At 35.6% G+C, this 22,443-nt stretch overlaps 1 protein-coding gene, 1 long non-coding RNA gene and 1 pseudogene across 6 annotated transcripts in view; 2 read left to right on the top strand and 1 right to left on the bottom strand.

Moving 5' to 3' along the window:
* The window catches only part of LOC117162906 (uncharacterized), a 31,563-nt gene extending 11,476 nt beyond the window's left edge, over positions 1 to 20,087 (bottom strand). The window contains exons 1-4 of one of the 4 annotated variants that reach the window (XR_013059348.1): positions 17,668 to 17,805; positions 17,346 to 17,450; positions 16,335 to 16,540; positions 16,212 to 16,253 (exon numbers count right to left, since the gene is read on the bottom strand). This is a non-coding gene — a long non-coding RNA (uncharacterized LOC117162906). Of the gene's footprint in view, positions 1 to 16,211; positions 16,254 to 16,334; positions 16,541 to 17,345; positions 17,451 to 17,667; positions 19,072 to 19,398; positions 19,532 to 19,804 lie in introns of those variants that run through there. The other 3 variants (XR_013059346.1, XR_013059345.1, XR_013059347.1) reach the window with 3 other exon arrangements.
* Positions 2,648 to 4,305, top strand: LOC143303239 (organic cation/carnitine transporter 2-like). Its single transcript, XM_076622150.1, has 2 exons — positions 2,648 to 3,015; positions 3,301 to 4,305. Exons 1-2 carry the CDS (start codon positions 2,798 to 2,800, stop codon positions 3,479 to 3,481), a joined length of 399 nt encoding a protein of 132 aa, XP_076478265.1. The 5' UTR covers positions 2,648 to 2,797; the 3' UTR covers positions 3,482 to 4,305.
* Positions 9,613 to 20,305, top strand: LOC117163566 (carcinine transporter-like; annotated as a pseudogene). The gene is made up of 11 exons (XR_013059344.1): positions 9,613 to 9,874; positions 14,489 to 14,749; positions 15,051 to 15,203; positions 15,933 to 15,978; positions 16,308 to 16,566; positions 17,537 to 17,729; positions 17,836 to 17,941; positions 18,674 to 18,777; positions 18,843 to 19,057; positions 19,453 to 19,628; positions 20,087 to 20,305. The product of XR_013059344.1 is annotated as a carcinine transporter-like (transcript).
* Positions 20,306 to 22,443: the final 2,138 nt, after the last annotated feature.

Genomic DNA, 22,443 nt, shown 5'->3' with positions numbered 1-22,443 from the left:
GTGCACGCGTACCGAGCGAAAATTCAAAGTCGATTTTCTCGAAAACAAAGCCTCAAACGAAAAATTTTTATTCTATATTTTCGACTTCTTTTTTCACGTAGAATCATCCCCTTTCCGCGTGTACCACCAGTTACCAACCACCCTGTATAATTCGTAAATAGAAACGTATTCTTGTCGATAAGTATCGAAACACTTACGGAAATTTAAATGGGCTTGAACAATCATCGGGAAATTATTAAAGTCCTTGTTATTAGATCTAAACACGATTTAATCGTAGAACTAAACACGTTTGTTAAATTAATCTATATATTGTATATCTACTTTTTATATATTTGTAACTCAAATTTTTCTTCTTCATATTGCGTTAAGTTGCCCCAAAAGTTTCTTTCGTTTTATATTATTTTATTGAATTACGTATGATCTATTTTGTCCCAATGAATATAATTCAATAAAATAATATAAAACAAAAAATAGTATGCGTCTATTATCTCCTTACGAGACGAAAGAAATTTCTGCGACAACCTAATATATTGTTCCATTCTTTATTCACAGAATATTTCTTTTACAGATGATTCTTCTAAATATTATGTTTTTTATTCCAGTATTAGAATACGTTGGACCAAAGTGGAGGACATTCGTGGCGAATATGTCGATCGCAATATTCTTCACATTTGCAACTTGCATTCTACCCTGGATCGCCTATTATTTGGCCGACTGGACGATGACCTGTATTGTCACCTCAGTTCCTCTTGTTCTAGCCGTAGGTACGCCATGGTTGATACCGGAAAGCGCTCGATGGCTGGTCAGCCAAGGTCAGATAGACAGGGCCATTAAAATCCTTGGTAAATTCGAGCGAATCAACGGCACCAAGGTGCCCGATGACATCTATAGACGATTCCGGGTAAATAAACCGATTACCGCAATCTTTTCCGTATTTTCTACTTTTATGATCTTTCCTGCTTTATGTGCGTTCTATAAATACCAATTTATATGCCTTTAAGCATATCATATAATCATTTTCTTTGAATAGAAGTCTAATTGGGTCTTTTACGTAATGAAAATTTGTTTACAACCTAGTAATTTTATATCTTATTCATCACCTAAATTGCCAGCGATAAATTGCTGTCAATTTCTGTTATTGTCTGTTATTGTCTATTTCTGTAATGTTATTTATTGAATTTGTATATTGTTTTTATCTTTGAAAATTTTTATACAAATAGATTAAACATTTGGAAACTGCTCAGTCTATGAATAGATCATGGCAATATTAACATTAATGTACGATATAAGGAGATAATCGACTTTCAGAGGTTTGATGTTTTATAAAGTAAAATGAAAAAATTTGCGAACGTCCAAGTAAACTATTTCGAAATGATCGTCTCATATAAATATAACATAAACTTTCTTCCGGATTTTATCGTAATCTTTGTACACATAACAGATTCACATAAATTTGTAAGAAAAACAGACAAACGACATTAACTAATTAAAAATTAACAAATTAAAAATTTGCTAATAACAGGAAACCTGTGCCAGAATCTGCAAAGAGGAGGAAGCAGACAAAACGTACTCCGTGTTGGATCTATTTAGAACGCCACGACTACGGAATATCACGATTCTATTTATTGTTATTTGGTTCGTATCGCTATTAAACAGATATCAAATAGATTGACGTAAAATCGGAATTGTATCTTGTAAAAATCTCACGAACAGTTTTATATCTTTTGTCTAAAAATACTTCATTTCTGAAGCAAGGAATTTGCTTCTCACATGAAATATGATAGCGTGCTTTTCTTTATCATATGAAATTGTTTTACGAAATATAGGATGGCGATTTCTTTGGTGTTCGATGGTCACGTACGAAACGTCGATAATTTAGGCCTGGACGTGTTTGTTACGTTCACGATTGCTGCAGCAACCGAGCTGCCTGCTGACACGTTCCTCACGCTCGTTCTTGATCGATGGGGCAGAAGATGGCTGGCGTGTGGTTCCCTCGTCATTTCTGGTATCTTCAGCATCTGGGCTTCTGCCGTTTCCAATAGTTCGTACATTTCGTTTTTATATATTCACCCTTCTATATTACTGATCAATCTTCTAAATAACTTAAGTCGATAATTCTGACTTAATCAGACGAATATTTTTCATTCGTATAACATTGTGCTTTTTGAAAGGAAGAAAATGTATATTTTGGAATATTTATAACATGCAAATGCTTGTAGATTATTTGCTACATTGCTAGAATAGTTTCCAAGCCCTATCATGTATCCGTTGTATAGATATTTTATTTCCCCTTCTACTGCTTTGATCATAAGATCGCTTCGTATTTCCGCATATATCAAAGGGCGTTGGCAATAGTCCTCAAAATGATGGGCTTCAGCGCTCCAGGAGTGCTATATGGCTTTCAGTAGCCGTAATCCATAATACAATCCCTTAGATTCAAATTGGCTAGATTAACGTTTTATAGATAAGAAGCTTATTGCTTGTGCTTAGCTTAGAGCTAAGCACGCTTATATTAAGCTTAGCAAATGCTTGTATCAACTATTGCAGACAACCAGACAAATTACAGACAGATAAAATAATTTCTTCCCTTTTTATTCCTTAAAATTTTCTAAAATTATTTCATGAAAAATTAGAATTAAAAACTAATGCTAAAATTTTTTCTTCAGGTATATATACAGCTTCTCTGGCAATTCTCGGTAGATTTTGGATAAACATTTCATACAATATCGGTCTCCAATATGCGGCTGAAGTATTACCAACTGTGGTTAGAGCTCAGGGTGTAGCTTTGATACATATAATGGGATACGTTGCTAGTATCCTCGCACCCTTCGTAGTCTATCTCAATGTTGTGTCCTCGTTCCTACCTCTTCTTGTGCTGGGCACACTCGAAATTATGGGCGGTCTTCTGACTCTCTTTTTGCCGAAAACATTGAATAAGGATCTTCCGCAGACGCTGCAGGACAGCGAGGATTTTGGAAAAGATCAGAAGATGTGGGATGTACCTTGTATCGGAAGGTAAAATCACATAAAGGAACTTTCGGTCTCCTTTTTTCAAAGATATTCACAGATCTTCAAGCTCGAAGTTCAAGATTCTCAAGCATTCTGTTAGATCTACATCTTCGTATGCTTTCGTATTACTTTCTTCTTAAAATCTGTTAAATCTCTCAAAAGAAAACTGGACTATCTTCTTTCTTCAAATGCTTTTTAAATCTTTTGAACAGAAGAGAAGGATCGAATTGGGAAGTTATTCAAATCTATAAGCGATTGGATTCAATATTTTTAAACGCAATGTTTTGACAGGAAACGCGAGGACGAGGAGACACCACCGGTCGCCATGTTCCGATCATTTTCTAGATGCAGTGCGAGGAATTCGATGAGAGCGTCGCTTAGCGGTGAACCTTTAAGGAGTAGCATGCTACGGAGATCGAGTATAAAATCGAGGAAAAGCGAAAACTCGATCACAGAGGTCGAAAGGCTGTAGCGAAACGTTCACCACGAAGTACAATATTTGTCGCGTTGATCTCGAGCAAAGAATCTTTAGTCTTCCAAAAACGTGCAATACATGTATTAGAGTAAGACAAGTTACTGAATCCAGGAATCTTAAATTCCACCGTCATTAATATTCATTATCACAAAACAGCGGATTTTTATGCAATTATGGGTTATTCGAAGATACGAAAATTTATAGAATGCGTATGACGCAAAATTTTGTAAAATATCCAAAAGTACAGCACTATCGATGATATTTAATGGATAGAAACATACTTTTGCCCAAGTCCTTTCGATTGTATCAAATCTTTCAATTGTATTATTGTATCCACGAAAATATGCATTTGCATAAAGATCCGCAATGCAATTATCATCGCAATTTTTCATCAACAATGATTGATTAAAAATTCAATCATTAGGCGAGCGAATAAAAATTAGAGTAAGAACGTAGGTTAAAATAATTGTCTTAAATTGTCGTGGGTAGTTAATGTTAAAAATTAGTACTTTCCTTTGTTATAAAAGTTCCTGAAATTGTTCGTACAAAAGCTCCATCTTATAGAATATAGTGCAATAATCGTTATACTAGTAAAATAATAACATCATAAATATACAAAATATATTAACGAGATGAAAATAATATGGACAACGTGGTGTATGGCCACGAGTTTTGTACATATGTACGTGTAAGTATTTGTAGATCGATTAGCAATCGCAGAGACCTCGTGCGCATGTCACGCGACGAGATAGCGCGATTATTTTTATTATGATGTAAATCGTTCTTAGATGTTTTGTAATAAAACTTGCCAGTAAAACCTTCCCTGGATTCTGCTAATAGTTCTTCACCACTTGTTCCTTAGTCGATTGAATTAACGATACAAATAAGTATGAGATTATCTTAGGAAATCTCATTAATATTTTTGTCGACATTTGCGACGTAAAAGCGGGATAATAATATTTTGAAGTTTTGACGACGCGTTGCTTACTATAGATATTGTCTGTACAGGATTCATCAATTTTTAGAGAGCCTAGTCTCGCCGAGATGGACATAATCCTCTTTAAAGCTGAACGTTTTAACACGTAATCCCACTAGCAAGCCATTGCAAAAATGATATTTCGATTAATGATGGAAAATCGCTTTTGAAGACAGAAAAATCTTCTTCGAAGGAAAAATTTGACCTAAATCTTTCGAATAAAATTAACGTAAAATCTGTGTTACGCCACGAGGCTTACCACAGGCTGTATTTTCTAACCGTCGCTCGCGGCCCTACAGTGTCGCAGGCAGACCGCCCTATCTGCCCGTCGGATCATATACAATGTATCGACGAGAGCATAGTTGTTGCCAAGCAGCGAGCTCTAGAAACGTCGATTTTTGACCGTTACGTTTTTCACGCAAGAAGAGGCATACGTGATCATAGGCGCGAGCGGTGGCGTGACCCGAGCATAGTGGGGGTCATCTTCCAAATGAGACAAAGGAATAATCGAAGGGGATCAGTTCCTTCTGACGAGTCAAACGTGACACTTCGACAAATCTGACGAGCAAACGAATTTATCTAGAGATATCGTAAAGTCGAGTCAAATTTCTGTAACATATTCATCATATTATTGTAAAATATATCATTCTATGTTAACCTGTTAATACAGTGTTACATTCATTAAACCACCTCTGTTGTCTTAACCGAAACAGGGGAACGACTATTTCGCGGCGTCGATTAACATAGTCGTCGCGAGAATTTACGCCTCTCGCTGACGCGTCCTCGCGACCGCATCTCTCCGCGAACGGTCGTACCAACTGTAACAAAGCATTTATTGACAAATTTAATATCTTTCTCCATAATCTCCATAAATCTGCAATACCCTTCCTTTGTATTTGTGTGCGTTATTGAATTGAATAAGACACCGATATAACAAGTTATAAATCACAGTTTATTCCAACAACGTCTCTCCGCGAACGGTCGTAACAATCTGTATATAAAATCGATAATTTCAGCATTCAACATGCTGTATATTATAATGCCAAGTTCACGTTATGTTCATAAAGAGTACAGAGATAATCTTCCAAGAAATTTCTCCCTAGAAGTGCTTGAAATCTCTTCTTGGAGAATCTTAGAAATGCGCGAAGAATATTCCAATTTCAGAGTGTTTCGAGAAATATCGTCGAGCTACAAATACCTGGAATTCGAATCGCAGCGAGTATTCGACGTATGCGTGGGAGTCGTTCGTGCTGTTACAGTGGAGAAACATGTTTTTGTTTTTACGGAGGTACAATTCAAGACTAATTGTAGATGTAACGCGATTTAAAGCTATAATAAGCGTGGAAAAACCATTCGCGATCGGCCAATTACTTTTTCCACTGTCAATTTATTAATTACGATTGCTTCTGAAAGTTTTCTTACGCGTAACTGCTAAACGAGAATTTTCCCATAGATCCCAGAAATTTCGTACACTTACTTTGCCATACCAGCTACCACAAGCAACCAAGAAAATATCGATGTCTTAATTTTCGCAACTTTCAGACATTCTTGAAATTTAGACAAATACAAATACAAATGCAAAACAATGCCGTTATAGATAAATACAAAAATTTCGAAGTTTTCCGCTTCTCAGAGAAATTTTGCTTGCATGTGTACGCAGTGCTCAGAAACTCGGCAGATTTAAGCCTAAAAGGATTAAAATTCGATGAAAAGATTACGAGATAATAAACTTCAAAGTCGATTACCACGGAAGTTTACATCGTGTGAAAGATTAAAAGGAATATTCTGACGAGCAGCTCTTAATAGTTTCAGCGTCTAATCCTCTAAAAACGTGACATTAATTGTTCGTGCCAAAGAGGCAGCTACGAATTGCAAAATATCGCGAGAATTCGATCTCGAAGGGCGTAGAAAAGGCAGGGGCGGGAGAACAAAAGAGGATAACGTCTCAGATTTAAAAATGCGCTTGTCACATGATTTTTAAAACTTGTTTTTTTCGGTATCTAAAGCACACTTACAAACACGATTTTTTTTTTAATTCGGTGAGCCGCGGAGAGCTGAATACGACTTTCGTATGGAAAGTCACGAAGGTACGATACGTTATATTTTTGCGAACTACTTACTTCATCTAGTCGGTTTTTTTCTTCTTTTTTCTTGAAGGAACGCATGGTTCTATATCGCTCTCTTTCTCTTCTTCTTCTTCAATGTAATTTTCACGTAGGAGGCTTATCCGCCTCAAGTACGTATTATAATCTTTTATTGTAGACCATCGACGAAATGATTCTTCTCGATACCGTTTAGTAGCATCGTTATGGAAAATTCTTCTCTCTTCTCATTTTAATTCCCTTAACAGTCAATGGAATCCGATGCTATGCGCACAGCTACGTACGTGCAGTGCTATATCATCTCTACTCCATAAATATCGTTCACTGCCCCAATGTTAAGGTTCAACATACGAGAGTTCGCGACCTTTATCGTAGTTTCTGTCGCTAATTAATATTAACGTGATGCAATCTGAAGCGACGAGTAATGAATATGCCCCTCTAGCGTGACGAGTTATCAATCATACATGTTACGAGACGATTGTACCATTATTCGGTGCCAACTAGTAAGGTTACGGAGAAGCATGTTGTCGACGACAGACGAGATTAATCTTACTGATTGCAGTCTTGACACAGACACGCACATATGTAAATGGGACACTTGTAAAGTTTCTATCACGATCGTTGTATTCTTTTTTTGCTTACGTAAAATGTGAAAGGCATTGTGACTCGTTTGCGATCATTGATAGTTTGTTTGGTGAGTGTGCTGTTATGAGTGGGATTAGTAGATGAAAAGATGATTTAACGTGGCGATTTTTATGATTGTAAATATTGACATCTTTTGACGCCGATTTGTATGTTTTTTTTAATATTAATATAGAGTGGAATAGATACACCATTGGGGATTAAATGTTTTTAATCTTTCGTTTCTAAGCTTTAATTAATTACGTTTCAGAGTTACTCGAATGAACTATATCTTAAAGAATAAAATTCGAGTTTGATTATGCGTTCGTAAAAATTGGATTAAATTTGAGTTATTGCCACATGAAGACACTTCGTTACAATAATCATTGTAAATAAAATTAAGAAGTTAAGTAAAACTAGGAACATTATATTTGTCTACGATTTTTTACATTTCTGCGAGACGCACATGTTTCATTGCTAACGAAATAATTAAGTTTATTATAAAATATGAAGGTAAATACGCTTCGTATTAGCAAGTTAATTTTCGAAAGCTAAATGTAGATATTATTATTTGAATGTCATAAATACCCGATACAACAAGTACATACATGAAGTGACACACACTTGTGTATTCATGAGTTTTTAATTGCCTTCTACGAGTTTACGAATTATAAAATTTTATAATTACAAATTACACACTCGAATGATAGATTATTTAAATATTTAAATACGTGTAATAAAATTTCGATTTATTCGATAAATATTATGTTCAGATAAACTCTCCGTTTTGTCTACTTTTCATATCTTTTGGAATCTTGTTAAAAAATAATGAAAAATGGGGTTCGTTATAAATTCATGATTTAGTTAACGATGTTCAAGGACGTTTAATCTGAAGGATCAGAAGGAAAATCATGATCGTTACGAGACAACGTGAGAAAATTTAATGCCGCAGATTGTCTGAAATCAGCCATAATCGCATTGTTACTTACTGAGCGATTCTTAGATCCTTTAGTTCTGTTTGTTTTGCCGACGAAACACGTATAACATAATCTGTTACCGATACTAGGTGATAAATGAACAATAAGGAAGTGAAACTGGTAAATTCCATGAAGGAATACATTATCAGTTTGGAAAAGATAGATGATCAAGATAGATCACGATCATTATGTATTAGTATGGCAAAATGAAGACTGAAATATTTGTACAATATTACAGTAAATAATTAATAACAGATTTCGTGTTAATAAAATGATAAAAAATATTAAATTTAGGTTTAATATTTTAAGCATTTAAAAAAGATGGAACAGAAAACTGTGATAGGCTTTGATCTTTGAGTATTAGATGGTACGATAAGTATCGTTTTCGAAAAAAGAGTATTAATAAATGTAAAGCATTTTAAAAATGAAAATTTTCCATTAGCGAATTTCTCGTCTCTTCTAGTCAGAAATTAAAATTGAATGAACTGTTTTTGGGTAATATTATGAAATTCTCTTTAGTTACGTGTTTATAATACATAACAGAAATGTATCTATTATTCAAGATCCATCGTTCTACTGTTATGGAAACCAGAAGCGAACACAGATTTCCCTCAATCCGACCTCTACACAGTCAGTGAAAGCATTTTCATACAACAAAGTAAAGATAAAAAATTTTCCTTCGACGACGCAATGCGATTCCAGTCACGTTGCTTAATGATCTATCAAGGTAGACAGGATTCTTGAGGAACCAATGTAATTACGTGACTACGATCATAATTTTTCTAAGGTCTCTGTACCCATAAACAATATTGTGATCCCGTTTGTTATTTAATATAATTACTTATATCTAGTTATATTTAGTTATTAAATATTAGCATGATTTACTATATGTAATTCAGTAAATCGGTACAAGATCTAAAGAAAATATTTCTTACGTATGATTTTGACGAACTTTGTGTAAAAATCTATAAAACTAGAAGTTGCTTAGTTTATATACAGATAAAGAAAAGCATCGTTTATATCGTCGAGATATCACATTTATATCATTTTAAAAATAAAAATTCTTCATCAAAGCGAAGAACATTTTCATAAAAAATTACGAACAGAATATCTCGATTCTACAATCTACTGTAAACAAGATAAGTATCGATAATGAATAAATCTTGACATTGAATTTTATTCAAAAAGTTTTATTCAAAAGTGATATCAAATAATCCGTAATGACATTTATTACTCCAATCATATCAGTCAACTACTACCTACCGCGTAATACGCGATCGATTTTCAAACGCACCCTCCCCGCCCCCCCCCCCAATTGGAGTTTCCAGTGTAATTCTGTTATTCTTGAATCTTCGGCTTGTTTTTCATTTTTTAGCTCACTTTAAAATTTCTTCTGGCTTCAATTGTGCTACGATTTAAAGTTTTCCGTGTATACGTTTAGGACGTTACTGCGTGCGGAAATAGTACAGAAGGCCTCTAATTATACCGTCTACAATATTATTTATAGACTTTGAACCATATAGTACGTAAGTATGTAATTGTATATCTGTCGTGGTTCATTTTATCCTTCTCTGTTGCGTGAACCAGCGGTTAGGAGCGACACTAAATCAAGTGGGAATGAAACTCGTTGAAACAACGCTAGACATGGTAACGGATCCATGACTGTGCTTCTGTTATTATCAACGCCAGTAACGGTTAAACCTATTGCATGTGTGTAAGTTGGAAGTTACGTACATAACTTATGCACACCCGTTGTGTGTTTCGCGATCCCATATTTCTTTTAATTTGAATTTTATGAAACTTTTTGTTCGATAATTGATGTGCCATATTACATCCGTCACATTCAATGTTATATGGTGTAATTTCTTCAGTTGTGGTGTTATGTAAGTTACGAGGTCATTCCTGTGTTTGGACATGTGTTTGGAATGTAGTGTGTATCTTTCTCTTCGTATGTACATAGTGAGTAGAGACTGTCTGTCTTTCGCTAGAAGAATATTCTGCATATAGTTATTTACTGTTCTTGATATTTGATTTTGGAAATTTAATTTTCGCTTTGCTTGTATCTTCGAGCGTAAGGTGAGATTTGTACAGACATATCTAGTAATTTGTTAATCGTACTGTTCGAAATTATTGTGTGTGTGAATATTTCGGTGAATATAAACTACGAAAACCTGTCCTTGATTTTTTATGGTAACAAAGCAGTCTTTTCAGAAGAAACAATATTCATAAATCAGTCCCTTCGCAAAAAGCTAATTCTACGAATCTTGTTAGAAGAAACCGGTTGACGAAACTACGTGTCCCTTCAGGAGAGGTCTAATTTATAGAGGTAGCTTGCAAGAAAAAACCAATCTCACAAAAAGCTTGAGCATTCTTAATTAATCCTCTTTAGAATTCAATTACATTTATGCCTTTTGTAAATATTAATTCTAAAATAACGATGCTAACATTTCTAACCTACAGAGTATCAACAAATAACATAACGCAATTCCCCATTTCAATTAAATATGAAAAATATACTAGAGTCGATCCAAGATCAAACCCGGTAAAACAAACGACAAATTTACCTGAAAAATCCACTGAATTCGTTTCAATACATTCGTTATTTAAATTGCAAAAATCAGTTGTGTTTCAACGTCAATTTTTAACACCGTCCATATATCGCAATTTTAGTACGCGACAAGACGACAATACAATTCATTTCAACACCATTGAAAAGTATGGCTGGCTTCGGACAACCGGTTTCCGGCGTGGCGCCACTATGCTTTGGAGAAACAAGGAAATACATATGTATGCACCTTGCTTTTTGTGAGACAGAAGAACTCTGTGTCTCTGTTCTACCAACGTCGCTGTTGCGACGATTTGCCGCAAACCTAAATGGAGTTCGATCAATGGCAACGCGAGCACGTGGTCCTCGATGTTCGCGATCGGAAAATCGAGTTTTCCAAACTATTTCTAGTTTCGCCGGTTCCACTGTCAATCAACGTTTCTTCCTTTGGTTCCGTTTCTCTTCGATTCTCTCCTTTTTTATTGGCAAACACGTGTCACCGAGTATCGTGTTCGTCTTCGCTAAGCAAGCTTCTATATCAGCGATACGCGAGCCGGTTTCCCCTTCATATTTGTACAAGACTTCGTGAACATCGGACGTTTTTCTCCTCTCTTTTCGAATAAGAAAATCCTATCGTTGTTTAACTAACAATTGCATTTCTTTAAATGGAAATGTGGTCGTGTCTCCTTTATATTTTCAATTAGCCAGGGAATTTAGGTTTATTGCCGTGGAAACTTGATCGGTCGTCTACGTAAGGATCTGCGACTCTGCTTCATTTTCGAGGAAAATTTCATCGAATACAATCGTTTCACTCAATGATTGGATCAGTCGAAAGGGAGATTCCGTGACTGCCTGTATAAATATTGATCATAGTGTCTCCTGAAGGGAAGCTGTACCAATCTTGTTGATTTAACTACTGATCCTACTTTATCCTCGAGAAAAATTACTTACTTTGATTGTTTGACCATTAATTTTAGCGTTTCTTCGAGGGAAACAGTGTTGATCGCTCGAGTCTGCTTCTTTCTCAAGGTAAATTGTATTTATTATTTACTCGATCAGCTATTTTATTTTCTTTTCCCGGAGAAACCTTGTTTCTCGCCTGTTTGACCATCCGCGCTATTTCTTCTTTGAGATAAACTGCAGCGATTATTCGTGTAATCAACAAATCTACTTTTTCTTTCTTTACGAAGGAAATCGTATGTTTAACGAAATCTCGCTTGTTTAGTCATTGATTCCGCTAACTTTTCCAAATAAATCGTCAATCATTCGCTCGATTGCCAATTCTAATTTTGCTTCGAAGCAAACTGCGTTGATTATTCGTATAACCTTTTTAATAGAAACTGTTTTTCGCCTATTTTATCGCCAATTTCCTTTTCAAAATAACATGTATTAATTATGCGTTTAATCGCAGATTTTATTTTATTTTATTTCTATTTCTATTTCGTTTTATCATCGATTTTCCGCCGTCTTCAAAGAAACCCACGTGAATTACTTTAATTGCTTTTTCAAACTAATTTTATTTCTTTACTTTTAAATTAAGAAGCAGCAACGAAAATGCTACAATAACGGAAAAATTATTCGGTTATCTCCACAAAGAACACGAAGGTATCGAACTTAGTGTATTGAGACATTTTGTTCGTTGGAAGTTAGTCGACGACATTTGGAACGGAAAGATACATTTGACATGATTTAGTGTGACGTTGAGAGAGAAAAATGGTTTGATCGAGGGTGCCCTTAATTACTAATTTCATAACTTGCTGTTAATCGATCTGACAGTGATATTAGTGGATGTGGTTGGTAGTGCCTGATTAATCGTGATCGATATTTTGAACAAAGAGCAACGAGAAACGATCAGTTTGGAGTTTCACTTTGACGTCGTGAGACTATCGTTAATTAGACATAGAAGGATCGTTTGGTGACAGATAAGGGTTTCAACTTCTGTATTCATTTTCTTCTATAGACTGAATTTAATTTTTCGCTTTGATAATCGTTTATAAAAGAGAAGCGATAATTATTAGTTCTACCTAAGAATGTTACTAATAAATTAGGAAAAAGAAATTTTGATTGGATTCTTGATAATGAGTGAAAATTAATTTAAAAGATTGTATTTGGAATTTTGAGAATCGATCGAGTCCTCAGTTTCAGTGCAATGTAACGTTATCAGTCGCGTGAGTTTGGCTCATATGTGATTTATGTGCAAGCTAAATGTTTCCAACAAATTGTAGCATATTGATTTCTCAAAGTCCTGTATCAAATGTCTTGTAATTATAAGCAATTGTTTCGTTTGGACGATCAAGGGTAATATACTCTATTTTTGATTTTAAAAATGCCGCCATTTGTGTAGACGTACACACGCAAGTATTTATTATGTAGACACGATGGCTCGTAGACACGAACGTTTCTCGTTGTCGTATTTTCCAAACAGGTCAGTTATTTAGAGCACTCGACCACTTTCTCGCTCCTGACAATGACATTAGTCATTCTAATCGATGTCTCGAAATCGATGGTTTTTCTGTCAGCTGTTTCGTTTCCGTGTTTATTCTATATGATAATATTGTTTCACGTATTCGCTTAAATTTAATTGGCAAATGATTAATTTCCCTGAATCCATTTTCAAGTAAACATATCAGTTTAACCTTTTGCTCTATCTGATACAAAAATGAACAATTTGATATAAAAATTTTGCGAAAGATCGATATATTATTTTACTTTTAACTTGGAAATCGTTCTTTTAATTTTTCAATATCTAATTAACCACCTCAGTCCCTAAGACCGTCTGTTTTAACGAATGGTAAATAATCAAATAATTGCGTTGATACATCAGAAGTACCATCTTCTTATATCCCTGATATTAGTGTTAAAACAGGTTTGAAAAACCTTCAATTATTTCATTTATTCTTAGCCTTCGATGGCTTAAAATTTTCTCGGTTATTTTCCAATAGAGTTCAATATATTGATCGAAAACTTAGTTTAGTTAAGCACTGTAACCGGAAGTCATCCTTAAGTCGCCGGGTAAGAGGATTACGAGTAATAAACAAACAATATTAATCAGAAAATTATTCCATTCAATTTTTCTCCTGCATTTAATTAAATATGACAGAGTCAACAAACTTTCCTTCGGTTCTTCTATCTCATTTGCAAATCTATAATATCGATATCCAAACGATAACTCGAACACCATTAACCAGCACTCGAGGCTATTTCTTTCGTCGAAACTTTCCTCAGACATATAGATATCACGTTGACATCGCCGCGTATACCGAATCAGCCCTTTTTAAAGATGATCTCGCGAGCGTGGTTCGTATGCAATTCAATTTGAACGAGTCGCGTGTCACGATTCACTTGACTCCCGGCACAGTAATTGGCCGGCACTCGAGCAAACACTTACACTTAATTTAACGTTTAACCGAATCGAAAACAAAGCGAACAGTTGCCGGACTTCGCTCGTTCTTTCGGTTCATTTCCGAACGTCTTTCGATCAGCATATCGGGTCTCCTCTTTCATCCCCGTTGCCTTTCAAAATCTAAAATCATAATTGAGACTTTGCTGCTCGAACTATGGAAGGGGAAAACGTGAATGACGGGTAAGATTGTTCCTGCGTTCTGTCAGAAAATAATTTCCTGTTTGTGGGAGAGGAAAGGAGCATTGTAATTGGAATCACAGAATGTGAAACATCAAAGGAACTGCCGAATGACATTTATTTCAAAGACTAGAAGACTGAAAACTTTGTTATACGACTTTTATACTGCTACGCCTGGAAATCAAGGATGGATTCTGTTTCAGCGAAATGAAGGACGAGAAGAGTAACTCTATATTGCCCACTGAAGCGACTCGATTGAGACCAAGATTGGAAAGTTTCGATGATGTTCTGCCGTATGTCGGTGACTACGGGAGATATCAATGGCTGTTGTTATTGTCGTTACTACCTTATGGCGCGACGTACGCGTTTCTGTATTTCTCGCAATTTTTCATTACGATTATTCCCACGGAACACTGGTGCAGGATAGACGAATTAGTAAACTCGAATTTCACCGAAGAAGAGAGGTAAGTATGTATAATGAAGGAAAGAAAGAAAAGGAGATATACGTAGCAACGAAAGCTCCTTTAAACTTTGAACGATATTTTTGATTGTTCGTAGAAAGTGACTTTAAAATATTGTGAAACATATGCGAGATATCGCGATTTCTGGAATTTCTCGAATTTTCGAACATTTCGAAAATTATTAGAAAATATTGTAGAAAAATTTCACGATAAGATACAAGATATTTTTGGATTACTCTGTCTGGACTTTGGTTCTTATTTTAATAATTAAAATGATCAGTCATCTATCGTATGGGGTGTTTAGGATTAAGATAGCGATTCCAGTGACGAACGTTTATCCTTATTACGAACAATGTCAACGGAAGGACGTAAACTTCACAGAGCTGTTGAAGAGCGATAAGAGCCTGAGCTCATCGGGCTTCCAAACAAACAAAACGATAAAATGTACTCAATGAGAGTGTTACGACCGATCGCGGAGAGACGCGGTCGCTAGGAAAACGCGTCAGCGAGAGGCGTAAATTCTCGCTACGATTCGGTGAATCGACGCCGCGAAGTAGTCGTTCCCCTGTTTCGGGTAGGATAACAGAGGTGGTTGATTGAATATTACACAGTAGTAAGTTAGGTCACCGTTTATTCCACAACTTATAACGAGGATAGTTACACTGGTGCGTGTGTACGAGATGAGTGAATGACTGATCTGCGGGTGTGTATACCCGCTCGAAGGATGTTGACCGTTCGAAGGATGTGAAATCAGTGCCCTTGGGAGACGATGCTGTCTCGGTGGAAGGCTAAGGATCGGTCCCTCCAGCGCACGGGACCATCGGATTTGTTGGAGCCGATGTTATTTAGGAGAGTGAGGGAATAGGCTTCGTTTTTAATTGGTTAAACGAAGGTTGGTGGATTAGGAAGGGTCTTAGCTGCCCTTGATAGAAAGTTGTTATTAGGAAGCATCGTACGTGGAAAAATCCAACTTTCCCTTGCCAAGCCGTAGTAAACAATAGTCTTTAGAAACTGATTTAGAAAAGGACATTTGTTGGGTCTGAAGGACCTTAACGAGCAAATTACTCGGGTTTATGACGGGTACTTAGGCTATTGAGGGTACGCCGTACGGAAGAGCGGACATCTGGTGTCCGTCTGGCCCGCGGTGTGTGACCTGGGCCAGGCAGAGAGTCGCGCGGCGTAACAGAGAGTATAATTTTACGCAGATTCCATATCCTAGTATAGGAACTGAGGTGAAGTATTCACATCGTTGTCTGAATCGCATGCTTCGAAATTCTTACACTTCTGCTGCGTTCTTTGGGTCATTTCCGATCTACTCTAACCTTGTTATAGTAAATTTCTTAAGTTTAAAGAAAGTATAAGACGATAATTGTTAGTACGGATAATTCCTCGTTCCGATTTTACGCGAACGTTTTTTTCAGAGCATAAAGAACTCTTTCATTCATCAAACTGCGAGCAGAATCGAGATATAAAAATTCGAAGACCGCAGCAGGATTAAAATTATATTCTGAAAAATATGAATCTGGTTTTTCGCTGACTAACTCTTAACCTTGGTGATTAGCTAGATTGGGTATGCGACCGAGAATACCTCGTATCAACGGCGCAGGCCATCTTCTTCTGCGGATCCATCATCGGTGGTTTCCTAGTCGGTTGGATCGCCGATCACAAGGGTCGTATCCCAGCTTTAATGTTCTGCAATGGTATCGCCCTTTTTGCCTCCATTTTCACTGCCAGCGCAAATAGTTTTTGGTCATTCGCCGTCTGTAGGTTTCTCACTGGACTGGCGTTCGATAACTGTATCAACATTCCTCTGATTATCGGTAAGCCTTCTACGAAGTAGAAAGTGCGAGAGGTTCGACCGATAAGCCAATGTTTCAGTCATGCGAGAGATAACGTTAGTATGAAGTCAATGTTTTTATTACGTGAAAGATGATGTTGCGTGAGAAATTTTTGATGAATTGTTCCTCGAAGATAATTTTGACGTTGCTGTACTCGATTGAACTATACGGTTCGAGAGTTCTTGATTCAAGAGCTTTTGCCACCACCAGAGATGAATATATTGATTTTGTTATTGTTAAAGATCGTTTCATCGATTTTCATGTCGTCGAGGATAGTTATATCTTGATATTCTTAAATCGAGTTATACAAGGTGGTTGGTAACTGGTGGTACAAGCGGAAAGAAGTCGAAAATATAGAATACAAATTTTTTTTTTAATTCTTCCATCGAGACAACGATCTACAGTGAGATCCGTTATAACGAGACGCGATAAAGTGCACGCGTATCGAGCGAAAATTCAAAGTCGATTTTCTCGAAAACAAAGCCTCGAACGAAAAATTTTTATTCTATATTTTCGACTTCTTTTTTCGCGTAGAATCACCCCCTTTCCGCTTGTACCACCAGTTACCAACCACTCTGTATATTCGTTCGAAATGAAAATTATCACAAAATTTTCAACACGTAATTCGTTTAAATACGTTAGAAGCAAAACACGTGCATTATGTAGCGCTTTTTGTTATACGGACCAGCTCAAACTCGGAACATTCACGTTTGCAGAGTAAACGGATTAATTTAAAATCGGAATTATATTTATAATCTTACAATTATCCTACAATTATGTTGATGGTATCGTTCATTCGGCTCGTCATCAATTGCTCCATATTAATAATAACCGGTTTCACTCGATAAATCTTCCATGTTCTATTACTGCAACATAAAGAATAATCGTCGTTAAGTATCTTGATATAATAATCAGTTATTCCGAGAGTCATCGACGATCAATTATCCCGCAGTGCTCGAATATATGGCTGTTTCGAAACGAACGTTGGTCGTGAATATCGCCTTTGGCGTATACTTCGCAGTGGCCAGTACAATTTTACCATGGATAGCCTATTATATCGCGAACTGGAGATATTTTACTTACGTTACTGCCATACCGCTGTTATCTGTCGCTATCACACCGTGGATTCTTCCCGAGAGCGCCCGGTAAGTAAACTCCTAATCGTTCGATTATTCGAATTCTCAACTTGCGCTTTGAGATTTATGCAAATTTACTTATCGATCCATATCACTCGTATTTGCTCTGTTCAAGCTGGTACGTTTCCAACGGGATGATGGACAAGGTTGTTGAGAAACTACGGAGAATAGCTAGGATCAATCGCAGAAATCCAGACTCGCGTATTTGCGATATATTCGTCGTAAGTTCGATCAAATAGAATTCTAGAAAGCTTACGCAAAATCATACGGTACAGTACTTGAATCTGTGCTGACAGATATATTTGATTCACGTCGAAAACACACAGACTCGCGAATGTATTTTAACATGCATAGACAGGTTTTAAAAATGAAACGCGATGAAAAATGAAATATGAAATGAAACTTGACTGTCGCGATTCCATTGTGGTATTATATCGATCTCGTACAAAATTTGAAGTAAATCTGGGAATTTATATAGAAATTATAAAATATTTACAATTTACAAGTACAATCGGGGATAAAAATAAGCTGCTATAGTTAATGGAAATAGATGTGAAGAAAGTATAATCAAATTAGTATCAGCCTCATATACTTGAGTTTTATTTATTATATTTCCTTCTAATAATATGCGGATAGTTCAGCAAATGATTGAAATGAATTTTTACATTTTCTCCACTAATCCACTTAGTTTTGTTCCCGACTGTATTTCGGATCAGAAAAGTATTTAATCAACCAACCACCCATTATATTAATAAATCTCGATATCAAAAGCCATGCCGACTAATTCCATAAAACAGAATGCAAAGTGCCACTGTTCGTGCTATCTATTAATGACGAATAAAATGAAAATAAAATTTCTTTTCAGTGTGTTATGAATTTTGAACTGTGTAAGGGCTAAAGGCACGACTCGTATTATATCTTTCGTTAATTATTCTCGAAATAAATTCTTGCAGAGTAACATGGAGGCACCGGACAAAATTCAAGAATCAGCGACGCTGCTCGATCTGTTCAGAACGCCACGGTTGGCGAGAAACACTATTCTTCTAGTTGCATTCTGGCAAGTATAAGATACGAGTTCATGTTGCGAGAAAACCTTCATAAATAACCGATACAATCTTGTAGGTGTTTCACCCTGATCCCGTTCGACGGTCACGTGTATTCATTAAAACTTATCCAGAGCTCGGTGTTCGTGTCGTTCTCGATCGCCTGTGCCACAGAACTTCCAGCTGGGTTATTACTCGCCCTGTTGCTCGACCGATGGGGTCGTAGACTCTGCGGATTTCTCACGATGGCAATGACCTGTGTACTCAGTATCGCTGAACTTATGCTGCATTCCAGTAAATATATCGATCTGTTTATTAAAGTAAAATTAAAACGATTATAATGACGTATTATTGAGAAAAATCTGAAATTAAGTTTATGATGAATGTAAAAGAATTTTGGCAACTTCGAAGGTATTAATCTTGGAAAATAATTATTTTGATGGAACTAGAATTTAGGAATTATTAGGAATTAATTTAGTGGCGAAATTGAAAGAGGTGTGCACATTTTAGAAGCAATAATTTTCTATATGTTGGTTTTCTAGAATTTGGAGATTTATAGAAGTTTAAAGTTTGTGTGAAATTTTAATTTGATTTTGATTAAGCTTCTATCGGACTATATTTTTAATTAAACTTACAATCAAGTATTGTGTATCCAGGATTAATTTTGTATTTTTTAATTTATTCCCCAGTGCTCGCGAAATTAGTAATGTCAATATTGTCGCGATTCTGTCTGAACATGGCAGCCAATGTTGGTCTTCAGTATGCAGCAGAACTTCTGCCCACGCCAGTCAGATCGCAGGGCGTATCTTTCATTCATATTTTCGGAATAGTTGCACACTCTTTGGCGCCATATATCACTGACTCGGTAAATAAATATTTATACTACTATTGTTGTTACAACATTTTTGAAACACCGCTAAGCACATCCACGTTCAACTTCTCTTTAATTTATTCCAAAAGGTACAATAAGCGCTATTAGAAATTATGAAAAAGCTCTCATGTAAATTTTCTCATGAAAATGTAAAATAGTTTTTTTCTTACCTTAAAACAAGTTGTTTCCTGAAGAAGTTAAATATTATAAAAATCTGATCAAAATATTTCTCACTTTCTAGAAAGCCCGTTTTGGAAGTTGCAACCAACGCTTTTCTTTAACTGATCTTTAATCAAAAAATTGAAATTTAAAATAAAAAATGATGGAATAACTTAAGATATGAAACTATATTGGTTGAAACTTTCTAATGAAACTTTTTAAATGAGAAATACTTTGACCAGATTTTCATGGTATTTAACCTTTGCTCATATAAATTAATATTTGTTCATTAGGCTGCAATTTGGGAGGGATTTCCAATGCTCATTATCAGCACGGTGTCCTTTTTTGGCGCTGCACTGGTTTTGTTCCTGCCGGAAACTGTCGGCCAGAATCTTCCTCAGACTATCAAGCAAGGCGAAGAATTCGGAAGGGACCAACATTTCTGGCCGTTGCCTTGCTACCATAAGACACACTTCAATGGACATCAACACTATCACTCCTGTGAACGATAATTATCTGATTTTTAATAATAATTCAATTAAAAAACACGAAGGAGGATTCGTGTTTTTTTAGAAGTAACAATATTACAAGCGGATCAGTCTGACGATTTTTGTACGAGAAAAATCGGAACATATTATTTTTCTATTCTCTTACATTAATTTTTATTTTTATCGTTTACGTTTAAGAATTTGTAAGCCTTAATTCTAAAAAGAGCGAGCAAGTTAATGGAAAAATTTCACTTAACTATTCGCGTTAATTTCTTCGGTTTAACTTTTGGGAAATGCTTCGTTAGCTTCGGGAATATTCCAACGATTCGTTTTACGTACAAAATAAGCATGATAAATATTACATCACGGTAATGAAAACTATTGGCGTAATACCTAAGATAAAGATGCAGAGACATTCTTAGAATTTCTAATGACACCTTTATAGATTTCTCGTTTAATATCGCTATTACATTTGAATCACTTTTACCTAACGGTGTCACATAGTCTCGTTGGAAATTTGTCAAATTCCTTAAAGTGATCACTGAAAATTTTCCTAAATTTCCAAGAATTTATTTATCACGAGGTAAAGAAAATGTGTATTAGAAAGATGAGATCGAAGGTTTACCATTTTTTCAATTATGGCGAACGCAATATGTAATCAATGAAAATTTTATATTTTCACGTTGAAAGTTTCTTCAGATAATTATTATCCAGATGATGACTAACTCTTACGAATTAATGCGTGTCTGTAGGATAATCCGGTAGACTTGATCCGCTTTTTATATCGAAAGTTGAGCAATCGGTGACGCGTTCTTATACACCGAACCGCGAAAAGCAAAATTTCATATGATCTCACCAATTTCGGATGTCAGTCAAATCAGTCAAATCAGTCAAATAATAAGTTCGCGTTAATATACACGTTCGATTTTTGAAAAGCTTGTTCAATTTAATAAGAGTTTTGGTAACAGGCTTATGTTTTTAGACCTAATTGGTTGTTTTCATTTACAAGTACCTCGTGTTAAAGTACTCATAAAATGACATTAAAATCAGAAAACTAATAACTGAAAGATTATCATTTTTCCTCTGTGGTAGTTTACATATAACATAATGCAACTAACATGTCACGATTAATGCAAAATAAATAAATTACTAATATAGACATTTTTTTAGTAATTTGTATAATCGTGAAACGAATTGGACTTTCTAAAGGCAAATATTAAAGGAAACATGGAATTGATGCCAAATCTATCACAAATATTATTTATACTACTTATTTGCGCAGTTTGAAGCGAATCAAATTGATGAAGGTTTCTTTGTTACATGTTAATTTACATTTTAAAAGACATAACAGGCACGCTAATTAGTTTGCTTAAGATACTTTCGAGATACCAAGTTAGACGCGTTTCCATGAAATCATATCAATTTTACGATGATATTTTTCTATCAAGCATGCAATTATAACCGTATCGTTGATTAGTGCATACAATTATCCATGTACATTCGTCTTTCCGAGTACCGCGCTTCAATATTGCTAATTTCAAATTCGTACATTAATGTTCGTAAATGCTTGAAAATGCTATATAACTGTATCAGCTTCTGTTAAAAGCATTTTATAGTAAAATCTCTATAAATTTGTAATATTTTTTAGACAATTTGAATTCATTATATTATACATCATACATTCTAGTCATTTCTAATTAAGTTACTTTTGCGATGTTTAATTATATTTTATGTATATTCTTATAACTCTCTATGTTACGGCGCGTACGATGGTCCGTGCTCCGTCTGAAACTTATATCTATATTCTATATACTGATCTACTACATACTATATACTATAAACTGAATCCTTTGACGTAATCTTAATAGCTTGAAGGAATCTCTAACCCTGTAAGTGTTTTCGGTTTATGGATGGTCCTTAGAACAATGCTTAGGTTTATTGCGCACTCTTACAAATAACGGAGAAAGCGGGTAGTTATTTTTCCAATAAACAATGTCACCCACGAGCCACGTTGGTAGGAGGCTTCCTCGTCCTATCTTCATTCATTAACGTTGGCTATAATCAATGGGCACCCTCACTTTCCTAACGAAAAGTGTGAACAACGAATCCGCGTTCTTCGTTCAGAAAGCACACCCACACTGAGATTTCCTCTCGTGGCGGCA

The sequence above is a fragment of the Bombus vancouverensis genome, chromosome 10 (genome assembly GCF_051014615.1).
Source record: "Bombus vancouverensis nearcticus chromosome 10, iyBomVanc1_principal, whole genome shotgun sequence".
Taxonomy (NCBI): domain Eukaryota; kingdom Metazoa; phylum Arthropoda; class Insecta; order Hymenoptera; family Apidae; genus Bombus; species Bombus vancouverensis.
This window is presented reverse-complemented; position numbering and strand designations above follow the sequence as displayed.

Excerpts from the sequence above, each read along its gene's own strand:
- LOC143303239 (XM_076622150.1), top strand. The coding sequence starts at position 2,798 with ATGGGATACGTTGCTAGTATCCTCGCACCCTTCGTAGTCTATCTCAAT. Across the intron at positions 3,016-3,300 it reads GATGTACCTTGTATCGGAAG|GAAACGCGAGGACGAGGAGA; the intron begins GTAAAATCACAT and ends ATGTTTTGACAG.